We start from the raw sequence: 15,332 nt of genomic DNA, 5'->3' as shown, positions 1-15,332 counted from the left end.
CTCCTAAATTAGACTGTCAGCTTATTTGTTACAACTAGCTGTAAATGTTGTTTCTGTGCTGGTTATTGTTTGTTAGGTTTTTGGGTTTTTTTGCTTTCAGCCTGGCTTCCCAAAGAAATGAGGCTTACAGGGTCAGGCTGCTGATGTGCAGCCTCATGACTTTCAAATCAAGTTAGACAAAGGGGAAGTTCTCAAAAATTATAAGTTCCCACCAGTTACATGGACATTTTCTGGTGTGTAGAAGACAGGAATTTTTCATGCCTCTTCTTTAAAACATATCTTGTATTAAAATATACAAAAGAAATATTGTCCTGCTACTCAAGGAGCTGGGGTTTTTTTGTGATATTCATTATTATCTATATAACTTGTTACAAGATTGTGAGATTTTCGTAACATTAGATATATCTGCAAATGGTAGCTTTCTGAAGAGTGGACCTACTGATATAAATGAAATGTTAAGATGAAGGTGATTTTAGCTGAGGGGTAAATATCATGCTAGAGCAAGGGGAAGGAGGACTGCTGTAAGGGAAAAGCTTTATTCCACCTGGAGTTCTGTCAGAAAAACTTATGACAGTCTTGCATTCAGAAATTTACAAAACAAATCATAATGTTTTGGGAAGGTGCTATTTGATTTATTGGTAGGAAAAAATCATTAGTTGTTTTACAGGTCGAAGAAGATTGTACATTGTTAAGAGATGATGGAGAACATCATTCATATTGCTTGCTGTACACGAGGTGAGGTTCCTAGTCCTCTGTTGAAATAATCCATGACAAAACAACATTAAAAGTAGAAATTCATTAGCATTTTGATTGTCCCTAAAATTGGACAAACAAAAACCATTTTTTTTGGTTGTCATTATTTAAAACAAGGCATTGTGTTTAAATCACATTGTTTGAAAGGGTATCTCATTACTCCTTCAGTAATGGCTTGCAGGTTTATATTTCCCAAATCATTTTGAGTAGAATTGTTTTGTTGTGCAGATCTGTTGGAAAGTAGCATAGCTTTCAGCTACCCCTGTGAATTTTTCATGTGAATGAGAAGCGGAGAAAAAATGTGTTTAAAACAGTGATAAGAATCTGTTCTTAATGTGTGGGTTGTATCACTGCAGCAATGGTTGCTTGATACTGGTCACTCAATTCTGAATTCTTACTGATCCATGGGCAGAATTTTGCAGGGTAACATTTTCGTGGTGGGATCCTGACTGGAAGCAAAACTGAAAGCTCCCACTACAGAGTGAGCAAAACTATCACTAACAAAGTTTATTGAACTGTAATAGTTGTCAAGTAATCAAGACTTGTCAAGTTGTGATAGTTAACAAAACTACCACAAACTAATAAAGTGGGTGAAACGATCAAATTAAAAACTGGTGAGTCATATGAGTACTGAAAATAACCTTTAACATTTTGATGTCAAATGTTATCAGCAAAATTCTGCGCAGTTAAGGTATAGATATTTTTGTCCTCAGAGTAAAATTCAACCTTCAGCTTTGCCAGTGTACAAAAGAAGTCATTGAAATGTTCCTACTGTTTTGTCATCTTGTATAAGAACTGGAGGTTATGGATATTTTTACACCTACAGAGTGAGAGAGAGGAGTGTTTATAGTGAGTTTACCCTGTGTTGTCAGATGGATTCTTAAATTGTAGTTCTCAGCAGCACCCCTTTAGCAAAACTTAAAACTTTGAGCTTAGTAAATGGCTAATGAATGCTTACTAATATTTCATGTTTTTCAGGTTAAGGTTGTGTACTACCAATATATTTCACATTTCCAATAGCAGGATATGAGAGCTGTTAAGCTTTATTCAGAGTTATTACATAAGCACAATATACTTGCACACATTTAAAATATTACTGTTCAAAATGTGGAGCAACAATGAACTGAAATTAGCTGACAATGTGCCTGGTGTTAGCTGTTTGGATGAAAAACAGAAGCACTGAGCTAACTTCTGTATTTTCACAAATATTGAGAGTTAAATGCAGAAGCGTAAAATAATATCCTAGATACCTAAGCCATTTAGGAATGCAGGGACATTGGGCTATTTGTTTGCCCTTAAAACTGCTGGATGAAATCTTTTCCTACTGAAGTCAGTAAAAGTAAATCTGAGGAGCCGAGACTCGCCATAATTCCAGAGCATGGAGATAGCTTTTTGTGTATGCAGAGGGATGGATCAGTCCTGTTCCTTTTGAAATCAAGTTCTTGCGCTTAGTGGAGACATGTATGGGCCCTCCATTTTTAATATTTTTTTTCCTTAATTTGTTAGAGATCACCTGTATCATCTCCTGTTCTTACTATTACTTGTGGCTGGCATAGAAATAATTACGTACAGGACTGCCAGTTGTATGTGTTTTAAGTAAAATTCACATACTAAGAGTTAAGCAATGTTTATATATGTGTATCTTAGAAATAAGTTAGCAAAGACAGCCTTCTCTAAATGAGATGGGTGTTACTGAGATTGTTTTACAACACACTGAAGAGGAAAGGGAGACAGTGAGGACTATGGCCCTCTAATTATTCAACATCTTGTTCATCTGTGTTGCCATTTCCCAGTGCTGGAAGCTCCCTTTCAGGTAGCAGCCCATACTCATTTAGGAAAGACTCCACATCCACAGCAAAAAAATCCTCATTGAATTGTTCAGAAATGCTAATGAAATTGCTCAGAAGTTCTCCACCCTTATAGACAAGTAGAGTGGGAAGCACTTCATTGGAGAAGCGGTCTCCAGCCCCTGTGTTGGAGGCCTTGATCTTGCAGAACTTCACAGTGGTGTACTCGGCTGCCAGGCAGGTCAAGCTGTTGTTGAGAGCATCGCAGCCCTTGATGCCATCTTCGTATATGTGGACGATGACAGTGGTAGTTTTACGTTCTTTCTCGATGGCTTCCAGGAACTGTTCCCCATTTTGCAGCTCACACAGATAACCATACTTTGCCCCAAAACTCAGCCTCTGATGCATATCCTGCATGCAGCGTTTGCGGTATTTTTGTAGGCAACTTTCATCTTCTTGCTCATCATGAATTAATTCATACTCCTTCATGCTCATCTGTGAATATTGAGAGAATGTTATAAGTGGTCACCTGTTGGTGCTGAAACAGGAAGAGACTAAGTTGTTGTCTAAAGAACATCGCATTGAAAACTTAGCCAGAAGAGCAGTTGCTTCCTACAGTGACTCCAGGTCTCTTCAAGAGATGGGTGAAGATCCTGTCTCTACACTTGTATATCATCATGGTGGTGTTGAAGGCAATTGCCATATTTGGCAAAAACTTGTGGCTCTTCGAGTTAGTGGGAATTTTGCCAGTGACTGTAGTGGGCTCAGAGTTTAATTCCTGTGGTTTTGGGGGGTTTGGGTCCCCCCCACTTTGAGAACTGGTAAAGGGTAATGAGTAATGTTTGGGCTCAGAGCTCTACCTGACTAGCAGGGGTTTAAGCATGTTAAAAATTTTCAATTGCTGTAACCAAGGACAGAGCATCAGGGTGGGGAGTGGAGGAAGAAAGGTCAAACTGTTGTGTGATATGTTGTTGTGAAATACATTGCTTATTTTACTGAAGTTAGACTTTGCTTGAGAGAGGACTAGATAGATGGTTGATGTGCATTTGCTCTGTCCATATTGTGTGAGCTCTGCTAAGCTGCAAAGGAATTGAGTCTGGCAAATTCAGGGTTTTCTAGCTTATAACGGGTATGTTTTATTTGGAATAAAAATTATTTTATTTTGCTTTTCTTCTCTTACCTTACGGCAGAATCTCTCTCTGGTGCCTTGATCACATTTACTAAAAGATCTGTGTGGTGAAGACATTTGTCTAAGAATTTCTTTCTTGCTCAAGGATAAGGAGTCTCTGTCTTCGCTTTCTAATTTAAACTTCCTCCAGTCATGGATCACTCCTTTGGGCCCTAAGAGAGATGAAGTTAGGTGAGAAACTGGCTCAAAAAGAAGCTGTCTCAAGAAGTTTCTGCCCTTTGCTGGTTTGTCCTTCTGTGCTGCAGTTTATCTGCCTATCCCTCTTCCTTCCAGAGCACACTCCAGGAGCGCTCAAAGCCAGAGCTGTGGGACCAATGTGTCACATTAATATCCAATAGAGAGAAAAAGTTTTATTTCTAACCTGGATCACTTTTGTGGTCTGGTTCATATCAAAAGCCTGTAAAAGGATTTTGGTGAACTATGTGAGTAGTTAACAAGAGTGAAGATGATGTCAAAACCTGTTAAAACTGGTGTTTTGGCCAAAGGCAGTGTTTCTTACAAGTACACTTGCATTTCTCTATACACAGTGTCTTTGAATACGTAACATTCATAAGGACTATTTTAATATATTGACAGTAAAACTAAGAATAAATACAGGACCAAAGGTGGTTTTTTTGTGGGTTTTTTGTGTGTTGTGGTGGGGTTTTTTGTTGTTGTTGGTTTTTTTTTTTTAAACCCATACCTTTTCCACTGGAAGAGTAACCCATAAGGCAATGCTATGATAATTCTGATTGCAATGCAGATCTTGTTCTTTGGAGCTGGTTGATTAAAGCAGTTACATTTTGAAAGGGGGTGGGAGGCAGAAGGGTCTCTTAAATTCAAAATTCCGGTGGTGCTTTTCAAAATCAGACTTTTTAAACTGCATCTCAGATTATAAAGCAAAAACCAAGGAATTCTTTAGTGGTTTTGGAGGTGAAGTTTAGGAGGAGAGCTGGTTACCTAGCCTTCCCTGAGGGAGATGTGGTGTTGCCAGCTGCCAGGGGTCTGTTTTGGATTAAATTTGCACACTTTGAAGCGGTGGCTCAAGGCACTACATCCATCAGTGGAAAGGGAAGGTGACCTGGGCTTTTGCAAACAAGATTCCAAAGCAGGAATTAGCCTGAAGCTCTTGGCATAGCGATAGTGAGTAAGTGTGCAGTAGCCCGATTTCCAAAATTATTTTGAAGCCTAGGTGTGGATGTAGCGGCCTACGTTTGAGTCCCTAAAAATATACATATATAACAGTCTCTAGCCAACAGCAGCAATGCTGGTTGGGAAGGAATCCCATGAAGAGTTATTGCAAGAGCTACATTTATTGTAGCACAAAGAAAAAGAAGCCCTTGGAGCACAGAGAGGGGAATGATTGCCATATAGTTACCTGTTGGTGGGGTGGGATGAAATGATACCTGTCTTAGAGCTGAATACAATGTCAGTCCTCATAAAAATCATGGTGATTGAGTGCTGGTTTAAAAAGAATTGTGATTCTGAGCAAGGATGCTTTTAAATCTTTCAAATGCTATGCTGTTTGCCGAAAGGATTTATAGGTACGCTCTTAGCACTGAATGTTCCTTCTATAAGAAGGAAAAAATAATTCAGCCTTTATAGTGAAACCTTGTAACCTAATTCTAGCATGTGAGTGCGTTTTTTGTTGCTGTTTTGTTTTCTTCTCTTTTCTGCAGAAGAAGAAAGGCCATTGTTCATGCCTGAAGCAATAAACCAACAAGAGCTGCATTGGGCCATTGCTATTGGTGGCTTCTTCAGGTGTCTTCTGCATTTGCCATTTGCTTCAGGCATGAGGAAGGTTGGCATAAAGATCAGTTTGGTGTTACCTGCCCTTCTGTGAGGGGTGTCACTCCAAAAAAAAGTCTCATTGGTTTTGGAGCCTATGTTTCTGTGCAAGGGCTTTGAGAAACCAATCGGATCTACTCGAGTTCTGGACTTCGCCAGTGAACAGGTACAGTTTAGCTTATTTTTAGGAGAAGAAAAAAAAAAAAAGGCAGTTAGTTTCCTTGCCTGTGTGTGTCGCCTGTCCTTCAAAATCTTCTTCGAAGCTGGTGTTGGCATTTTCTTCCATTTTGGTAGCTGGAGTAGGAGACACTACAAGTTCCAAAAGGAGAATGGTTAATAACAGGATAGAAAAGGGATAAGCTTATAGCGGGTACAGCACAGCGTGTAATTTCCTGCAGCTCTTAGGTATTAGTGAAGATCAAAATATACATGACAATTGTAGGGCTTCTCATTGTCTCATGAAAAGCAAATAGGATGTATGTCAGTCTCTTTAAAAAGATATCTGGACAGATTCTTACTGAAAGTGCCTAGGCAGGGTTTCTTCATTATACTGTTCCTTCTCAGTCATCAGAGACTATTGGGAACATGGTGTGAAACAGTGGTTGTAGAACTTTCTGCAGTGGGAATGTGTAGTGAGCGTTTGTTTTTTTTTTTCTTTTTAATCCCCCTTGGAATCAAGAACCTATTAATTTTCCCAGTGCTGTAAGTATTTATTTTTAAGGGTTGCCTGAACTGCTCGTTTCTCGTACAAACGACGAAGCCAAGTATTGGAACCTGTTGGGCAAGAGAGAGACCTCTGAACATCCTGGAGCTAAAAAGCTGGTACTTGTTGGGCTGTGTTTGTTACAAAACAGAAAAAAATATGGGTGTTATAAATCAAAATCACTTTCTTGTTCCAGTTGTTCTATAAATAAGGCAACCCAAGGAGCCAGATGGCAATCACAGGGCACTATGATACAGCAGTAGTCAAGCAACACTCTTTTTATCTTTCACAGTCAAGTTTTTGAGGGGTGAAGTAGAACCACTGTTCTTTGAGGGAAGAAGAGAGGTTTCCCTTTGTTCATTCCTATCAACAAGATGAACCCAACTGGGTGGTCCAGAGACATTATAGAGCAGCAGGGTTTGGCCAAAGCATTGAGCTCTCTAGGTCAGGCTGATTTTTCTGCTGGTTCCCGAAAGTCAGAGTAAATATTCTTGGGGTCCTGCAGCTTTCTTAAGATGATCAATTATCTGTTTCAGGAGGATATACTGAGGGAGAAAAGTACTGAATCTTGTATTTTTATTACACTGCTGATAGGCATCTACATAGCCCTCTGCATGAAGTCTGCCACCACATAATACGGTGTCTTTTTTTCATGTTGCACATCAGTCATAAGTTTCCTTGTTAGTTGAAAACTGTAATTCTAATGTGATAAAGTGTCACTCTCCACAGGAGTCTTAAGGCACATGATTTGACTGCTCCTATTTAGTCTAGACTAGTTTTAGCTGTTCAGATGTTAAGGTAAGCTGTATTTGACTTCAGAGTAAAACCCATCTTGAAGCAAATGCTAAGAGGTTGTCGTGCCATGAATGCCATACTTAAAAGCTCCTGGTGTGTTACAGCAGAATGATGTTAGTGTTGTAGCATGTGTGCACAGGAGGAAACACACCTTCATTTTTACATACTAGCATCAAGGGATAAAGTGGAATAATGGCTGAGCAAGACACAAGGAATCCAATTCTTATGAGTGTTGGGACTAAAGCTAATTAGTAAATGTGAAAAAAAATTATTTCATACATGTACTCATGGCCATTAATAAAAACTTATGGGAAGCATTGAAGATAAATTAGGAAGAAAAGCAGGTAATGAATGATACTTTATTAATATAAAATCTGTAGATCTGTGGATAGATTGTTGTCAGCACATAGATCCAGATTACTGGATCAATTGCTATTCAGTCAATTCTCAAATAGAAATATGAAACTAATCCTTTCTCATCTTGGCAAAACTAAAAGTCTTAGTCACGTCAGAGATGGACTGCTATGTGGATATGCTGGGTCAAAGCCTTTTAAGTCATTCCTGTCACTTACATGAGCATCTACAAAGAGCTCTTCTGTCTGCTGATGCTGAGGATTTTCTTTGTTCCATGAGGAAAGAGAAGGTTTGATTCTCTGTACGCTTTGCTGTTTCACAGCTTTTAGCCCTGAAAGGCACTAAAAATACAGGATATGAAACTTAAGCAGTCTGTTGCAGGCTTGAACCAGAAAACTGACCACACTGTTGGTGAAACATTGGAGATGGGAGCTGATTGCATAACAAATGAAAGCTCTCAGTAAAGTTTATGTTACTGATCTGTTGTAGCTAATAAATCTGAAAACACTAGGTGAATCATAATAGCTTGGGAAGCTGCATTTCACCATTCATCTGCAGCGTGGCATGAGGCAACGATCCTGACGATGCACAGGCTGGTAAGCTGACCATAGACCTGGGAGCGGGGAACTCCTAAAACTTAATCCTGGCCCAGTGACTGAGTCAGGCTGTAAGCCTGGAGCAAGTCACGCAAACCAGTCTCCTTTTTGCTCATTGGAGTTATAAATATCGTTCCTATCTTGGCGCTGTGAGAATTAGGCCATCCAAGCCAGGTGTTTCCCAATTATGCACCTGAGGACAAGGACTTATGAACATGTAACTGCAAGGTGATCTGTGGGAAGCTCTGTTACAGGATGAGCTGGCTCTCCGGTACTATGTACTCTTCCTTTCAAGAAAGCGCAGTGGAAAGAGGTGTATGCTATTGTGTTTAGCGTGTGGGCAAAAGTGGGCGATCACCATGGCAGGAAATTCTCCCACATCCCTGTGAAGGATTTAGACAGGTTTTTTTTTTGTTGCTGGTTGGTGGTTTTTTGGGTGGTGTTCTTTTATATGCTGGGCATGCAGCATTTTCCAAATAAAAAATGAGGTTCCTAGTATTTGGAGAAACATGTGCTACAAGCTCTGGAGCATGTTGTGCAAGTACCTCCATTAAGAAATGTCAATGTATAGTGCCGAGACAGTAAAGCCGATAGTGTAAGAGAGTAGATTGTAACGACCCATGACAAGGTCTCTCAGATCTAAGTTGCCACCTTCACGGCTTTACAGGTGCACTGAAATCCAGCATACCCAGTGGTGGGGACAGCTAGAGCTGTCCTCTGTGTCAGGCAGCAGCTCTCGTAAGAGCAGATGCTCTTTGCAACCATGTGGGCAGACCGCAGTGCTCATGTTTGCACACCAGCTGCATGTGGGTCCTAATCAGTTGACTGATAGTGCTGTCTTTCAGAAATTCATTAAGGCCATCTGTTAATACAACCCCCTTAAACTTGAGTCAGACTGAGAGCCTTGTGGAGTGCAGAGGTGAGAGGCAGTAGCTAGCTGTGTGGGGGTGGTTGCATTTGATAGGGATGGGCTCGCATGCTGGAGAACATCCCTGGCCATTGCAACCATCTTATAAAATCCTTAATGCTTTAAATTTGGTTGGTTGTTTTTTTGGTGTTTTTGTTGGGTTTTTTTTGTTAATGTAAATGTGCAGTCTCACCTTTCCTGGTGAGAGTGGAATATCTTGGGAGGGTTGTCAAGTCAAACAGCAACATAGGATGATGTGCAGTAATGGTAAAGTGTAATACATGTCATCACTAAAACTACTTTTGTCTTTTAGTTTTAAGGAAGAACTGGAAGATGTGTTGCATTTTCATTAGCTTTCATCATTGTTTTTGACAACTGAAAGTTGTTCCTTTCATTTTTATTTGAAAACTTGTAACGGGGTGAAAAAAATTTCCTGGTTAGTTCTGCTGATCATCAGTGTATTAGACCATATTTTGTAATGCATATGGTGACTTTACATACGTGTTGTGAAAGACTGACCATTCTTCACTTTCCTGTCTTTACGTCAGACTCTGAGTGAAGAAAGCAAGAATTACAACTTATTCATAGAGGAGATTTGAGACATTTCTGTGTCCCAGAAGTCACTTCTTCAGCAAGAAAAAAGCCCAAATCCTAAGTATATGCCTGAAGCTACTCTCTAATTTCTCTGACATTTAAATATCTGTTGTAACTCAAGAATAGCAATTCCTGTTACTGGTGCTCATCCTTCCATTGTCATTAGACCAGATGTGCCAGCCTCACTACAGGGTAGAAATGAGCATTTAATAAAATGTTTCCTTTGTATCTGATGTGAAACAATGCTTTCTACTTAGTAACAAATGTTTTGTGCCTTTGGCCTTCACAGAGAGTTTTCTTTTTACCTGAAAGCACAAACTTCTTTACTACTTTCTCATGCATATTGAATTTCTGAGGTAGCTCAGGAAGAAAGCACTGTGTCTGTGTATTTTTAATGAAGGCTTATTTAATCCTTCTAGAATATTGAAGCTGTAAATATAAAAATAGTGTCTTCTAATGCTAAATTATAGTTGCAGAAGAGAGGGAAATTTAAGGTTTGTTTAAAGATTTGTTTTTAAAAGGCAAGATGTATTCTGTAAAGGACAAAGCTAATAAATAAAACTTGTTTTCTAAAGTGAGAGTTTTTGCTACTAGTCCAAGAAGTAAACATGAGAAATATTTTTCTCAAAATACAAACATGCTTTAGGCACAGATTTGCTGCTGTCCATAGGTGCAAATCCCACCAAAAATGCTGTTCTGTGCCTGGGTCTGTAAGGCTATAAATTAGCAGCATGTTGCTAATCCCCAGCGATTGATGGGAAGTTGCATATGAACTGGGAAGTATGAAATTTTGGGGACTCATGGAAGTGGAAGAATGAAAAGTAAAGGGTCATTGCCAGTGAGATGTGATTGCACATTTATGTTTTTGAGCTACATGTGGGTGGTTGGTAAGCTGGTATGTGTGCCTGGAGTGTCCCCTTGGTTCTTGCCACTTGAGAAAAGTGTTGGAATTTTAACAGCATTTCCCTTTACACAAGCACTAATTTGAATTTTGCCTCTCTGCCCATTTTTCCTGGTTCCCATTTGCAGAATTCCTTCCCCATTTATTCTTGTACCATCTGTCAAATGTTGACGGCCACCAAACTTACCTGGTGGACGGGCATCTTCTTAAGCAAGCAAGTCAAGAGAAGGAGCATCTATGCATTTAAATATTCAGGCTGCTGAAATTTGGGGGAATTGGGTAAAATAACATGGAACTGGAACAAGGCATCCTTCACCTCTACCTAGGCAGTGGAAATGTCCCAGTGTAGCAGAATCGAATGAGTCCTCTGTGTGTGAGGCTCCGCACCTACTCTTGGGAGGATAGGCATCCTCCTGTGCTAGCAACAGTGACAGACGTCCAAGGACCCTAATCCAGAGCTCATCAATGTCCTTGAAGCCTTCTCAGTAACTTCAGTGCACTGCAGAGTGTGATCTGCAGCGCTGACCAGAAGTGGTTGAATGTGTATTTGCATGGGTAGGATGTGCCTGCTTCAGCCCCGGCTGTGATCCATTTTGTAGTTGCTATATGAAGTGCTACATTTCCAACAGACTGTTCATTGTTCACACCATGCTCGGTATGTTGTGTAGTTCCTGCTGTTAGTCAAAATGCAGGTTTTCTGAATAGGAGACTGGGCAGGGGTTTGGAGCACATCAGTATCGTATGAACCAAGTGCTTTTCAGATATTTAAAAAAAAATAACGGGGGGGGGCACAAGAGCACTATCCATCCTTGGTCATGTATGTGTTTAGATCTGCAAGAGGCATTAGCATCATTACGCAAGCAGAATCAATGTCAAGGTCGGAGGTCAGAATTTCAGACCCATTGCCAGAGCGTTGTGGAGGGAGCCAAAAGCCATAAGCACCTTGAGTTATCTGCTCCCAATGACGACTGTCAGGCATCAAGCCAGATAGCTGCTAGTCGAAAACATGGAGTACCTGCAGCTCCCTTTGCATTCAGAGACAATCAGGTCCCTTACATTAAGGTGGGTAGATACAGATTTGGGAGCCAGCCTTCAGAGCCGCAGTCACCTGCTTTGATCGCTTACACCAGCCTTGTGTTGCCCAGATGTGCAAAGACAAGCTTATGTGAAGAAATGGAAATTTCCTGGACTTATCTAAAGGAAAAGCATGGTGGATGATGTAGCGATTAGATCACTGTGTTTGGGGAAAAAACATAATTTCAAAAGACTGGAATGGGACTTCATTTGCTTAAAGAAGAGGTCATACAAAAGGAATAAAATATAAACCAGGATGGGTTGACGTAGAAAGCTGTCAGCTTTGCTGCAGGTCACTATGACTGATGAGAGGGTTATGGGATCAGATTATTTGCTCTATCCGCTTTAGGAGAGTTACGCTGTTCTTTATTTGTGAGATGGAAACATTTTAAATAGATGCAGTCCAATGTTTCATTTATCCTTAAAGCTTTGCCAATTAGGAAATTCCCTATGTGACTACCCCTGGCTTCAGCATCGTGTTAGGTTAAAAATCATAGGCTTAAAAAAAAAATATTCCTTTCTCTTCCTCATTTTTTGCTTGTTTTAGTCTCTCAAAATTTGGACTATATTATTCATCTTTTATGGCTTGCACACTTATTTCTGGATTTCACTCTGAAATGGGAAATTAGCTCAACGTCTTTCATATCCATCAGCACTTCTACCACAGTACCGCTATGTTTTGTGTAGAAAGGCTGAATGCAGATGATTTAAAACAGGATGGTCTTGTTATATTATTTCAGAAAAAAATTAGTTTATATCTGTCATGGTTTTAGCTGCGATGGAGTTAATTTTCTTCACTGTAGCTGGCAGCTAAAACCATGACAACATCAAAAATGTCAAATTTCAATTTTCATTAACCAAAATTTTTAATTTGAAAAGCTTAATTTTATATATTAAATGCTGACTGTCTTTTGAAACTCAGGATTTGAATTTTTGGAGCCTGTTACATATTTGCTGGAGCAGTTACGTAGTTGTTACTATTGTGATGAATTAATATTCTTTTTTCCTTTTGGGAAACCTATTATTCATTTATCTTTTTTTTTTTAAAAAAATACTTGGATATATCAAGCGGGGTGGAAAAGGAGGATGCTAAGAAAATGTCTATTTGAAGTGAAAACAGAACAGCCAACATTTTCAAAGGCAGATATTTCAGGGCATGAACCTCAATCCATGTTTAACCTCAATGCCTGACCCGATTTGTCAGATGGATTGAGCATTTCACCACAGTACTCTGAAAGTCAGGACAGAGTTTTCAGTTGATGTTTAAGCACATATTTAATTTCTGAACTCTAAGTAAACATCTGTATGCCTGCTAGAATTGACATATCCTTCAGAGTTTTGACTGGAGTTTATTGCTGTAATTAGCAAAGGCGTGAGAAGCCCAGGGGAGAGATTTTTTTTTTTTTTTTTCCTAAGCTCAACAGATGTTTGGCAGTGTATATAATCTCTGTAATTTGTCAAAAATAATTTATGCCAGAGTTGTAACTCTAGCAGTGACTGGAGGCAGGTGTTTAGAGAGGTTGATGGCCAGCATTTTATGGAAAAGGGAAGAAACTTAAATTTGATGTGAGGTTAATTAAAGATCTAGAAGAAGTAGTACCCTGTAGGGACTTTGAACAGGCTCTTACTGCTCCTTTCCATGAAAAAAAGGGTGCCTGCAGGGGAAGCTTGGGAGGAATCAAAACTTGTGAAGCTGGGAGAGCATCCGCTGTCTGTTTTGGGGTAGGACTTGACCAGGAATGCCTCCTAAGGCCCTGAATGTGCAGAAAACTGCCCACAGAAAACAGTTAGCAAAATAGGTTTGGCTCTGAAACGATCATATTTAATTCTGGTGTGAGTTGGGTTTTTTTTCCCTTAGCTTGGTTGAATTTTTTTCAAATTGTATTTGTAACGGTGAAAGTAAATCCGTAGGAATTCTTGCTTTTGCTTTCTTCATATCTATACTTTGTTATCATCGTCTGCAAAAGGCAGGCTTGACCTAGCCAACAGGCTCCCTATAAATGCACGGTCTACCTAAGCAGTCTTCCTCTCAAATTTGAGAGAATTAAGCGATTTTAAAAGAGAGTTGTTCATGACAGCTTTCAAATTAATGTATTCTTCACACCTGGCTTTTTCTGAACATTAACATGCTTACTCTGAGATGCATGAAAAATTTGTTTGCTACTTTCGCATAATTTGAAAAGTTATATTTTATTCCAATTCTGACACTCTAACACTGAATTAGTACCTTTCTCTGCAGCTGGACCTACTCAACCTCGTTGGACAGAGTGCAGCATTTAATGCTTTGGGCAAGCTAGGGCAGTAGCTCTTGACAGGGAGTATTTATTAACTTCTTGGCAGTTTAATTAGATTTACATATGTCTTGTAGTGATGATTCAAGAGGAAAGTAAGTCAGAGCAGACCAAGTAAGACTATGCTATGGCAAGGAAAGGGACATCGGTGAAGGAGGTATCCTCAATCTATTCTTCCAAGAATTTCTTGTCTTCCAGCGTGCTGCCTTGGAGCAGTTCCTGTAGGACTGGCAGAGCCAAATACACAGGGCTCACTTGTGACTGCCAGGTGCTTGCTGTTATTCCATTCCCTTTCTGACCTTTCTGATAGTGTCCTGAGACTCCACCTAGCACATCTCAATGTTTTCAAAGAGCTGAGAGAGCCAGTTGTTCACATCATCTTGTTACAGGCATTTAACTTAAGGCACCAACAATGGGAAGCTGGTTTTTCTCAGCTTCATCTAGTCAATGTGCTGGGGTAAGCACTCGAGGTGGCTTTGCAGAAAATGAGTCTGTATTGCCTTTTTCAGAGTCTGGAGAGACTTTTCAGAGAGGCTGGTGAGACTAGCTGTGTAACGTAGGTGATTGCGTTAGGCTGGTGTGAATCTCCCGTCCTCCTGGCTGTTACATTATCAAGCAGATATTAATTCTGTATTAATAGTTTTCAGCCACTCTATTAATATGGGAAGAGTCATTACCTAAAGGTGGGACAGTTCTACAGTTTGTGAGATCTCCTCCCAGCTATCCACTAATGTTTCTTACACATGCAGGAATAAGAATAAAAAAATGTTTTTCTTCTTTCCTGGCACGCTAACACATGTATAGCTATCTACATGTGCAGCTATTAGATGCAAAATTGTCGTCCCTTAACAGGGAAGAAAGTAAAATTTGCTGGTTTGGGGGGATTAACTTCCATATTTATCTTAAATGGGAAGATCCACATGTAAAAGTGGCATATCTGTATTTGTCAAAAGGCAGCAAAGACACTGAGGGGAAGGTGCAGGCAATCCTGAGGCAGGTCAGTATATAAAAATTAGAAGAAAAAAATTTCCTCTGTTGAACTGTAAAGCTGTTGCCAGCTGGAAGTGTTACAATGCAATGTTTGGTTTATTTTTTTAACTGACCGTTTACCAAAAAATGCACTAACCACTTATAAAATAATTGATTAAATGCAACAGTAGGAGTGCATTCCTCATGTTATCTTTATTAATCAGAAGATGAAAACCCAGGCAGGCAATGTCGTGTGGCCACAGAGAGCCCTGGAGAGCTGTAACTCCTGCAGCATCAGGTCCATGGATTTCTGGTTTATCCCTTTCTCCTGCACAAGTCTTTCATATCATTGGTGTCATTCCAGAGGCTTCATGTTTTTCTTTGGATCCTGTGATCGACTCTTAATTATAAATGGTGAACTTTCACCAGCTAAATTGTAAACAGCTCTACATGTGGCTCGTAAAACTGCATAAAACTAGAACTAGTGTTTTCACTTCCTTTGTAGACCAAAACTAAGCAAACTGGGGTTGTAGTTATGCAGCAATGAAGGAATTTACACAAGTTTCTCTGAACATGTAAATAAGTGTCACAATTTGGAGAAAAGGGTGATGGCTTAAAACACGTGATTTTCCTGTCTTGCTCCAAAACATAG

The 15,332-nt window shown here is 39.7% G+C and overlaps 1 protein-coding gene across 1 annotated transcript; it reads right to left on the bottom strand.

The window, feature by feature from the left end:
• Window positions 1-2,507: 2,507 nt before the first annotated feature.
• Window positions 2,508-5,782, bottom strand: PDC (phosducin). Its single transcript, XM_009501981.2, has 3 exons — window positions 5,722-5,782; window positions 3,721-3,881; window positions 2,508-3,035 (listed from the first exon to the last, which is right to left on the bottom strand). Exons 1-3 carry the CDS (start codon window positions 5,780-5,782, stop codon window positions 2,508-2,510), a joined length of 750 nt encoding a protein of 249 aa, XP_009500276.1.
• Window positions 5,783-15,332: the final 9,550 nt, after the last annotated feature.

Source organism: Phalacrocorax carbo, chromosome 6 (genome assembly GCF_963921805.1).
Source record: "Phalacrocorax carbo chromosome 6, bPhaCar2.1, whole genome shotgun sequence".
Classification (NCBI taxonomy): Eukaryota; Metazoa; Chordata; class Aves; order Suliformes; family Phalacrocoracidae; genus Phalacrocorax; species Phalacrocorax carbo.
The sequence above is the reverse complement of the archived record's forward strand: the minus strand, read 5'-3'. Positions and strand labels throughout refer to the sequence as shown.

Excerpts from the sequence above, each read along its gene's own strand:
- PDC (XM_009501981.2), bottom strand. The coding sequence starts at position 5,782 with ATGGAAGAAAATGCCAACACCAGCTTCGAAGAAGATTTTGAAGGACAG. Across the intron at positions 3,882-5,721 it reads AGGACAGGCGACACACACAG|GGCCCAAAGGAGTGATCCAT; the intron begins GCAAGGAAACTA and ends CATCTCTCTTAG. Across the intron at positions 3,036-3,720 it reads GAGAGAGATTCTGCCGTAAG|ATGAGCATGAAGGAGTATGA; the intron begins GTAAGAGAAGAA and ends CAATATTCACAG.